At 39.5% G+C, this 11,184-nt stretch overlaps 1 protein-coding gene across 1 annotated transcript; it reads right to left on the reverse strand.

Moving 5' to 3' along the window:
• Nucleotides 1–1,594: 1,594 nt before the first annotated feature.
• Nucleotides 1,595–10,794, reverse strand: LOC127565879 (uncharacterized). Its single transcript, XM_052006700.1, has 6 exons — nucleotides 10,716–10,794; nucleotides 8,185–8,472; nucleotides 3,149–3,264; nucleotides 2,312–3,079; nucleotides 2,064–2,248; nucleotides 1,595–1,984 (listed from the first exon to the last, which is right to left on the reverse strand). The coding sequence occupies exons 2-6, from the start codon at nucleotides 8,267–8,269 to the stop codon at nucleotides 1,912–1,914; spliced, it is 1,227 nt and encodes a 408-aa protein (XP_051862660.1). The 5' UTR covers nucleotides 8,270–8,472; nucleotides 10,716–10,794; the 3' UTR covers nucleotides 1,595–1,911.
• Nucleotides 10,795–11,184: the final 390 nt, after the last annotated feature.

The following is an 11,184-nucleotide window of genomic DNA, read 5'->3' on the forward strand; positions in this document are numbered from 1 at the left end:
AATGATGTCATTGTTTCCTCATCAGCAACTCTATTGCATATTTCTAATTAATACCGGGCATAAAGAAAGAATATAAAGTAATTACATTTAAATGCATTGATCGTTAATTGTTGCCACAAGTGTTCAAGGTGTTTGTACTTGCCGCAGGCTTTCACAATTGAGTTCAGAGTACACTTCAGTTGAAAGCCACTAAAAATAGATCTATTAATATAATCTGCAAAGCGTGAAGCAAATGCGTAAAGTATCTATTCGTACTATCAGTACAAAGTAGTGAGTCACAACTAATGGCAATATGCAGTTAATATATTGACGCTGATTGAAAGTACGTAAACCATTCACGTCACAGACTTGTGTGTGTACTATGTTATATATTTCTTAACTCAGCTGGCTAACAATAATAATAACAGTAACAACAATAACAACAACAACATGCGATGTATTGTTAGTTGGTTTAGCAACAAATTGGCTTGTGAATTGACAGACAGAGCATGTGACTTTCAGTTATAAATAAATTAAATATTTAGCGTAAATAAAAAGGCAAATAATTAAGTTATGGCAGCTCGGTATACTCCACCATACAGTAAATTGATCACACAGTCACAGTCATCGGCAAAAGTCTATCCACCAGCGCTGATAATGATGATAAGCTCTCTCTCTATTCCAGACGATAAACTGATAAACTTTTGCCCGCAAACACTGTGTAAACACTTTAATGACTGATTAATTTCATTGCATTCGACACTTTGTTCATTCCGAAATTAGAATTGTACGATCTAAAAAACAGTAGTAGTGATTAATGAATGTACAATATGTACTTACTTACCATCTAAGTCATATATTATGTTAGTTATGTGAAATGGATTTGTGTGTGTAACTGTTAATGTTGAATGTATTTAGCAAAGCAAAAAACAAAAAAGAAAAACAATATATCATATTCAAGAGAAAGCCAAATACGCTCGTAAATGTCCAAAAGTTTAACTACAGCTTAGATTATTGACAATGTAATTAAATTACGAAAAACGCTATATATAGAGTCTAAGTAATTGTTAAATGTGTTTGTTGTGTGTGTATGTGCGTGTGTGTACAGCAATTATAGCAACAATATGAATATAGAATACCAAGAATAGCTAATGAAAACTTGTTAAACTGCTTGCAACCATTTGCACGTAAAGTTGCATCACAAATCACCGCAGTCAAGTTACATAACTTGCAATCTTAACTCAGACTTGCTCGACTTGCAAATGCCCTCTAAAAAAATTCTTAGCTGTTTTTTTACCTTGCCTTACACTTTGTAATTTTCATTTCATTAGCAAGCAAGTTTCAAAGTATTTTAATTTAAAGCATATTCCAAAAAGAATAATACAATAAACTATCTCGACATTCTCATTTGGATTCAGGGTATAGACATCCATGCAAATCTTTATAATATCTGTCAATTCTGGAATTGCAATAACTTCAAATAAACATCAAACACAGAGTCGAGGCTTAAGTAAATGTTAATAGTATGTGCGTTCTCTCAGTGTAATTAAAATCAAGCGTGTAATAATCATTATACTACGCAAGAAGAGGAAGAAGAGCAAAAAAAAAAAACATATATATTTGTATGGTGTATGCATGTATTGTATTTGTATATATAAATAGTATGTATGTATATCAAATACATATGATACAAACTAAAGAAATGAAGCAATTACAATCGTATATGTAATAATAATAAAGTAAAAGTAAAAATAAAAAGTTGAAAACATCAAACAGTGTCTCTCGTCTGTCGTCATCTCATCCCATCTACGAAGATGCTAAACGCTTCACAAGTTGACAGCTTGACAGATTCCAAAAAGACTGAAGGTGGAAACAGAAGAAGGGAAAGGAGAAGAGGGTGGAGGGTGGCACAGTGGCTTACAGAAGTTGTTGTCATTGAGAGTGATTGTTATTGCTGTATGTATCTTTAAACTTTTTCTGTATTAACTGATATGCATTGTAGACGCTGAAAGTTTCAAGGAAAGAGAAAAACAAGTTAATAAGTTAATAAAAGTTTTGCAGGTGGAAAAAGTGATAAAACGAACCGTTCTTTCGCCGCCTTGAAGGACTTCTTGCGCTGCTTGAGGCATGCTGCATTCTGTGCGGCATCTGTTTGAGGCAGATCGCTGGGAGATATCATTGTAATATTGTCTGGATGGCAGAAGAAGGCGATCGAATGTCGACCGCGACTACGTATGTGCTCCTGCTCGGGCACAACAACGCGATGTTCCTATTCGAGAAATTAATATATGTTTTAAATTGGACTTTCAGGAATTCATATTCTTTTATTTACCAGTGCGGGGTAACGCTCCTTGGTCCAGATGGACAAGATCTCGCCACAATTGATCAGAATGGCACCAGGCAAATGGCCAACACGATGCCACTTTTCGCTGCCGGGCAGCTTCACTTCAAGACCGCCCTCTGAGTCCTGGGCGAGCAGTGTGAATGTGCCATAGTCGACGTGGGCGCCACAGCGAATGATCTCGCCATTGGCCAGCTTGTGCTCGGATAGCTCACCATCCTTGCCATTGGACGTCATGCCGTCCACCTCATTGATGTCGTCGCGCGGATTGTGTTCGGGTCGGAAATCCGGCTGATCCGACAGACAACGCTGATAGCTGTATTGACAACGGCCCTTGATCACATCGTTCTGTCCGTGCCCGGGCTCATCGTCCACCACGGGTGGGTAGTAGAGCATGCGCAGGGTGGTCATGTTGTCGTGATCACCGGACAACATGTGTGAGTGCTTTTCGAGGAAGAATGTGTGCGGAATGTCCAGCGAGACGGCCAGCGCCTGCAGCAGGAAGCTGGCCAGCGCCTTGAAGTCATTGGCCAGTGTGCTAATGTGATCCGCAAAACCGGGCAACGGCTCCTCGGGCAGATTCTGGGCATTCAGTGTGCAGATGTTGAATGCATGACGCAGCTCCGGTGTCTTGCCATCGAAACGCTCAACGCCCGGACTCACATAGCCATGATTATCGCCATCGCTGCGTATATAATGCTGCTTCACATCCGCCTCCAAGTCCACAAAATCATCCAGATGATCCCACGCAGTCTTTAGCTGAGTTCGTTAAAGAGTTATTTCAGTTAGTAAAATGTTTATATAGGCAGTGAAGATTAGTTAGTTTACCTTCTCATCAGATATGCCGTGATTGACCAGCAGTGCCATGCCCTTCTCGGACAGTGCCTTCTGCAGTTGATGTCCCACACGATTCACCACCGATTTGACGGGCACCTCTTCAATGCCTGCAAATGAAAACAAAAAAGAAGCAACGTAATTACTATCAGATCATCAGTTGAATGCGTGGGCGTGAGAATGTTGTGAACTCGATAATGACAGAGAGAGAGAGAGAGAAATATAAACGGAACTGCCACTTGAACAATTTGATACGAATTTTCAATAGTGGTGTTAATCGTTTTGTGGTCTTCTGGGAAATATTAATCGCACAGCTGCTGACAATAATCATAAATATTGAATAAAAATATTTGCTTCGCTTCGACTCGACTCGACTCGACTCATTTATGGGGCCACAATTAGGGTACAAAAGTTATACGATTGCCAGTAAAAATACCTGATACCCGCAAAACAAAACAAATCGAATCGAATTGAATTGAATCGCGAATTGAACAACAACCACAGCGAAGCCACACGCCAAGTGTCGGCAAATCCACGTGCCAAAAGTTCTCAGGGAACTGGAAACTGGCAATCATTTAATTAGAATTGAAAACTTTGCGCAATTTACAATTTACAGCGCAATCGAAATAGACCATAAAGCATCCATTTTGCCATAATGGGCAATGATATAAACGACGGCGACTACTACAACGACTACGTCCAAGGCAATGCATCCGTCCAACTCGATAAATGCAATAAAGGTAAATGCAATCAATTTCAATGCCATGGCAAATGCTCACAGCGCTGGCTTTTCCATTGCGGAAAATTAAATAAAAAAAAAAAAATGGTATAAATAAACCAGCTCAACTGCAGCGGAAGTGTGGAAACCCAGAGAAAGTCGACAGTGTTGAGCCCCAAAGGATGTGGCTGTCTTCTCTTCCCCCTCTCCTCCCCCTCTGAGGGGGCAAGTGTCAGACATTATCAGGCAGCTCATCGACAACTTTATGCATTTTGTTCGCATTTTAAATATCTATATTTATAAGCGTCACACTGTTGTTGTTGTTACTGTTGTTGTTGTTCATTGAGCGCCAGGTAATGAATGAATAGCCAAACAATTTGAAATATTTCCACACGTTGTGTTGACGCACACACACACAATCGCACACACGGGGCGTATGAGCAATCTATAAATAAATAATTGGCAATTTCAGTTTGTCGCACGCCACCAGTCACCACTCCACCTCCACCTGCCCCTCCCCTGCTCAAGCCAATCAACCCCACACAAATACAAACATACATAAGTAAGTATATAAGTGTATCTATGTATGTAAGTGCGAGAACTCTAATCAACGCCATGACGCACTGTTTTTCAGCTGATAAGAACGGAAATTCACGGTTAATAGTAATTACGTTGTGTAGCTATCAGTGCGTGTTGTTGAAGAGAGACCCAAACAGATTTTTGTCACTAGGCGGTACAAGTGCATATATGTAGTATATAATATATACCACACATATACTTCCTAATTATTTGTTGTCATGCTCAAATCATGAATATGCCGAAGATGATGATGACGATGTTGTTGTTGTTGTTTGTTAATTTGAGGTCAGGCCTCAGACTATTAAATGGAATCAATTGAAGCGCAACGCAGTCTCAATATTACTTCATAGAAATGCCTTTCGATTTCATTTTGAATAGATGCAAACGGCACTTATTCTCTATCGTCTCTATCTCGCTCGCTTTATCTCCCCTGGCGATTTGAATTGAAATGTGGAGGAAATTGAGGCAGCTTGAGGTTTGCATGCAATTCAATTACGTCGCAGAGCGAGTTGCGAGCACTTTTCAATTAATGACCATTATTTTTGCTCTTTCTGTTTGCAATTTTATATTGCTCACATGCTAGTCGCTAACTTGTCGCTTATTTATCTATATTGAGGCTAATTAATTGACTCAGCATAATAGTATTTTAGAAGCCAACGAGAGAGAGCGAGAGAATTGAAGATCATCGTCGACATACATACAGTTTTCTCTCTTTTTATTTGTTGTTGGCTTTGAATTTCTATATCTAAATAGTCTTTGATTGGCATCTTTCGATACGATCGGCTGCCAAATAAATACAAACACAAATATACATACGTTCATATATATATACATGCACTATATAGGCGGAATATTTATGGTCGCCCCGGGCGCCATAAACAGACCAAAATGCGTTTGGACTTTCTGTATATGTTTTTCAAATGTTTGGAATTTCTATTGACGCTTCGTCTGCTGTTGATACCCAGCAGCAATTGAGGGTACATTAGTTCAGGCATTTAGCTTGTGCTTTTACAATAGTATAAGGAATCTTGTATTCGTTCAATTGGAAATGCAAAACCTGCACAATAGAACGCACATTTAATTCATTATTTATAGGGCTATATTCATATGGAGCGCACATAGAGAGCTTAAAAGCCTCCATTTTTATTGGCAAACATATTTTATTTATAGAAAAATTAATTGTGCGCAGTTGAAAGTGTTTAGCTTTGGTCGAATGGTTCGCTATCATTAAATTCTAGTTCAATTACGCCACAGTTAATAGATACCAGAAATGTCAGAAATGCAAAAGCCAAACCGCTAATTGATTTACCATAATCCGCAATAATTTCCGAGTGCACATTCATCTCTTATAACTTGGCTAACTGCGAGTGGATGCAATATGTGTGTGTGTGTGTTGAACAGCTTTATTTATATTCTGATGCGTTGCTATTCAGGTTTAAGCTGGTTTTAATCGGACTCCAAGCGCCTCGTTAATATCGGCTGACATTCTCATTGTTGATGTTGTTCTCGTGGGTTGTGTTTTAGTTGTGTGCGAGAGATGCCGCAGATTTCAATTAAGTTGGCAATCGGCAAAGTGGGCGCGGGCTTGGTGACGCCGCCTGGGGATTCACTGGCCAAATGCGTCACTTTTCCGCTGACGTCGTTTGGAGCGCGAATTGGAATCGGAATCGAAATCGGTCTGAGAATGGCAATGGAGAATGGGGAATGGGAACGCAATACATGTGGTTTGCTTTACTCGTGTACTCGGTTTGTGTCTGAGTCGAGTGTAAATATAGCAGTTATAACAACAAATTCAAACACACACACACACACCATAAGTCGAACAAAACAAACCCGCAAAAACAATAACAATAACAAAGAACAAAAACAAAAGCAAGAAAAACACAAATAACCATCAAATCAAGTTCTCCAAATAAAGTAAAAATGAATGTAAATATTGTGGATGCATTTCCGCAATTTACTCATCATCATCAGCAGTTAGCATTGGGACTTCAACTAACTACTCACTATATACTCTATACGTTAACTATCAGTAGCAGAGAATGTGGTTCAAAAACCTCAACAGTTCGATAAACAATTCAAGTTCCGTTGACACAAGTGGAGCTCGAGTTGAAGTAATTTTGTCGGTTTTATTTGGGGGTCAATGGCTGAAATGTTTGGAAACAAACTCGTCACACGAGGGTCAAGTACTTAATCGAAGGTCAACCGGGTATAACTTTTGGGGTATGACTTTATACGTTTTGTGAATTCCCTCGTAGAATTCCGACAATTCAACTATCGATGTTGTTCTTGGTAGTTTTGGATATTTTTGTTACTTTTCTCATTAACAGTTGAATAATTTATGGTGTGTCATTCTTGGAAGACATTCGAAATGACAGTAATGCCAAAAGTATGCACACACTTGCCTTATAGAATACTTTCAGTCTCAGTGTGTAATTACTCGTATTAACTTTGCTTTTTTTGTGAATTGTGACAGCATCACAAATTCATATGCAAATTATATTGTTTATTAGAATTATTTTCACATACATTTTTTCGAGCTCCTAATTAGCTTTCTCTCTATATATTGCCCCCCTCTCTCTCTCTGTCGGCTATTTATCTACTTGTTATTGTCATATGATTTGTTAAGCTTGATTATTTTGGTGTCAATAAAAAGTCATACTATGACTAAGTTATGACTAAGCCATTTAACTAAAGATAATTGGCCTGCCAATTAATATTATTAATAACATGTTTTCCCTTTTTATATTCTATATGTATGTATATCTAATTTGTAACTGAAATGCTTGATTGATATATGCGCTTTGTAATTACAAATAGAAATTTAATACAATTGAATTGTCGACTGGTTTTTCATAAATAATTAAGTCCAACACATTAATTTTGTGGCTAACAATGGTCAAGCAGTGGAGTATAAAATAAATATAATTAGATTGTAATGAAAAGCTGGGATTTTCTTTTTTCTTTTTTTGTTTTGTCTGTTAGTTATTCGACCCAGTTGCAGCTCTGGGGATTTTTGTTGGCTGTAATTTGTGGCTGACCTCGACCTGCCTCTATAGCCTGGCCTATTTACAAACTCTGAGCTCACTCTCTACTTTGGCGCATTGTCTTACTTTCTAAGCTCATAAATTCTAATAAACGCTTTATGTACACACTTGAAAGAATAATTACGTTTGTTAACCTTAGCCCAACTACAAAGTTATCTGGGCATTTAATAATCTTATCTAGTTGAATCTGAACATAGCACGACTTCAAATCAGTATCTCTATTAACGCTTAGCAATAGTAGTATGTCGCTTAACTAACAGTTTAAGGCGGCGCGTGCAGCTTTGACATTTCAAAAAAAAAGTTAACGTAATATTTCGTAGACATCATTTTGTTGCAGTAAATTACAAACAGATGCAGTTGTTGCACAAGTGAATTGAGTGAATGACACGGCGACAGGTGTCAGCTGTGCTGATGTTCATGTTGATGTTGATGTCGATGTCGATGTGAAATAATTAAAGTCTGTGTTTTGAAAAATTAAGCAACTGCAATTACGATTTACTCGCTCGAAACAATTGTTAATTATCCAACTATGACTCAGGGCTGTGGTTAATTAAGCAGCGATTGTTAAAGGCGTGCTTGGCAACTGCGAAACTCTCTCTCGCTCTTATGTTGGACCCTCATCGTACAGATGTGAATATGTATGTGATAAGTATGTGTATATAGTAATTCTCATGCTTGGAACTTACCACAATGAGCCAGATCGATGATGGGCACCGCGGATCGCGATAGCAGCGTGTCGAGCTTGTCGTCGCTTGTTTTTGTTTTCAGCATTTTGCCTCTCTGTGTATGTTGTTTTTTGTTTTTGTTTTTGTGTGTGTTTTTGTTTATGTCGAGTGCTCGACTGTCTATTGCAATTCTTTGGTTTGGAGACACGCAACACACCACAGCACACTTGATGCGTTTTTATCACTAATTACGCGAGCGAGAGAGAAAGAGATAGAAACACGAGAGACGACGACGCGACACAAAAGACACTGGAAAACAATGCAAAAGTTTATATTTGGTTCTTGTTATTGTTATTATTACAAATATCTCTTTGGTTATGCAGTTTTGACTAGTAAGCAGTTTTCTATATAGTAATTGTTGTTGTTGTTGTTTTTGTTGTTGTTGTTGAAGTGACTGACTGGCAGTCAGCAACGGTGAGTGTGACTCCCAGTTTTGCTAAACGAATCACTGACAAAGCAAACAAAACCAAATTGGGCCCAAAGCCAATCGAAGCAACAACTGACTATCAAATCCAATTGGAATACGACCGTTGCGTTGCCCGTTTTATTTTTTTGTTTTGCTTCTTTCTTTTGAACGGGAAGGGCGCGTGTCGGGCGTTTATTTTACGGTACGCGCCAAACAAAAACGAAAAACGCAAATAAAACGTTGCGATCGCGACGCGTTTCTCAGCCAAACTGATCAAGCTACAAAATCAAGTTGGCATTTTCTTGAACGTTCTGCTCGCTCGCAACGTCGCTGCCTCAGCTGCTTCAACTGCTGCTGCCGCTGCTGCTGCTGGTGGTGCCGCTTTTGCTTATCGCACCTTTGGCTTTAGTGCTCAGCGTGTTGAGAGTGTGTGGCTGGTGGTTGGCGCATGTTCGAGGCACTTTGGAGGCGCTGTCTGCGTTGCTGCGTTTGTTGTTCAATTTTGCACTTGTATGCGTCACACAACACAGCTTAGAGTGTGTGTGTGTGTGTGTGTATGAGTGTGTGACTGTGCACACACACCTTAGCATGTGCGTTCGCAATTAGATAAAATTTAATCAAATCAAATTTGTGATAAGTAAATTAGCACTTGTCGTTTTTGTGCAATGCGGCCAACAACAATAACAGCTGCATGACTAGACTGAAGAGGGGGCGCTGGAGGGGTAGGTGCTAAACACGTATTTGCATTGGCCAAGTGCGAGACTATCTAAAGCCAAAGCTAAGCAACGTATGAAGTACCAGAAGCAGTCGCAGTCGCAATCGCAATCACATTCACAGTCACAGTGACTGTCACAGTCGCAGTTTGATCAACAGGTAGCTGGCAGCTCGCTCGCGATATTTCAGATACACACACATACTCATATCGATAGCTGTGTATGTGTGAGTTTTAGCTACGCTTTGTGTTATTATTCGCAAGTCGATACAGATACTTTTGTTGTGAGCACACACACAGAGCACACACAGAGAGGCGAACAAACACAAAAGTATCTGACAGATCTCGTTTGCTGGTAACGGCACACTCGTGCAAATGTATCTGACAGATCTCGTTTAACGGCACTCGCACACACTCATGCACTCTCAGGTGTGCCCTGCTGCTCCGGCTGTGGCTGGCTGTGGCTGCTGCCTTAACTTCACCCCTTGACGCTGACGAACCAGCTGAGCTCTCAAAACCTGGCATTGTATAGTTGTCTTGGCTTCACACTCTCCTCTCTTCCTCTTTCTGCCTCCGCTTTGGCTTTTATTTTGTTTTTTTTTTTTTCCTTTTCGTCTGCGTCTTGTTTTTGTTTTGATAGCTCTGGCGCTGGTTGTTGCCAAGCGGCATCACAGGAAACGCCAGATGAGCATGAAGAAACTGCTATGCAAAGTCTGCACCGCTTGCATCTTCAGGGATGGCAACGACACAGGGAAATACCCAACGTGTGTATCTACACATATCTATGTGTGTCTGTATATATACATACATACTATATGTATATCTGTGTGCGCATGAGTAAGCGTTTCTCAAACATAGATACGGATACACTCGTACAGTAGCTATTTTTAAAACACAAAACTTGACAATTCCTTGTATTTTATTCATCATGCATTATATCAACGATACAACGAAAAGTCGCTTTCTTTTCTTTCCATATCGATGTTTTTGGGGTTTAGCACAGATTTCCCTTTTCATGAATCAACGTCACCACAGAAAATTTCCAAGCAACGTTCGTTCGTTCGTTTGCTCATTCGGCTTAATTCCATTCGCTTAATTCTTTAGTTGAGTTCAGCATTGCGATTGTTTTTTGTGTTTTGCGTTTTGTTTGTATTATTTTCGCACACTTTCCAATATTTTGTAACACACACGCGAACGCGAATTTAACCTAAATACAATAAAATAAAAATGCGCACGCCAACAGTTGAGGCGAGGCGAACCTATATACCTGGCAACAGCAACCAGCGCAACAACAACAACAGCAACAACAAAAACAATGAGCGACAGCAACAAAAATAATAACAACAACAAGAACAACAACAATACGACACTTACAACAAACAGAGTAGTACGCAAACGACAACGCGCCAACGAGCGGAAGGGACGCGTCTGCACTTCACCACATTTTCGCCAACACTGCGAGGCGAGTTTTAGTTTGAAATCGAATTTGCCTGCAACAACTTCAACATTTATCACCACATAACTACACAGCTGCGGATACATATGTATGTACACCATGCTCAGATACATCAATGTCATTGCATACTTTTGGGCTGTGACTGCAAAACAATTGTAGCCCAATTTGGTTTACTTGTTAAGCCACCTCGCAAAGCGACAGTTAAGATCGATTGCTGATTTTTATCAGCAACATTGCTGTGTACAAAAACATTTTCCAAAAGCAACATCAGCTTCAGAATCATTCTTGATTTATTACCAAATCAAATCTTAATACTGTCAAAGCAATTGCAAAAGCTACACTTACACGCCATCTAGCGACATGTGCGCTTAACTCTTAGCATCACTT

This window comes from Drosophila albomicans, chromosome 2R, assembly GCF_009650485.2.
Source record: "Drosophila albomicans strain 15112-1751.03 chromosome 2R, ASM965048v2, whole genome shotgun sequence".
Classification (NCBI taxonomy): Eukaryota; Metazoa; Arthropoda; class Insecta; order Diptera; family Drosophilidae; genus Drosophila; species Drosophila albomicans.

Excerpts from the sequence above, each read along its gene's own strand:
- LOC127565879 (XM_052006700.1), bottom strand. The coding sequence starts at position 8,269 with ATGCTGAAAACAAAAACAAGCGACGACAAGCTCGACACGCTGCTATCG. Across the intron at positions 3,080-3,148 it reads ACGGCATATCTGATGAGAAG|CTAAAGACTGCGTGGGATCA; the intron begins GTAAACTAACTA and ends TAACGAACTCAG. Across the intron at positions 2,249-2,311 it reads AGGAGCGTTACCCCGCACTG|GAACATCGCGTTGTTGTGCC; the intron begins GTAAATAAAAGA and ends TTTCTCGAATAG.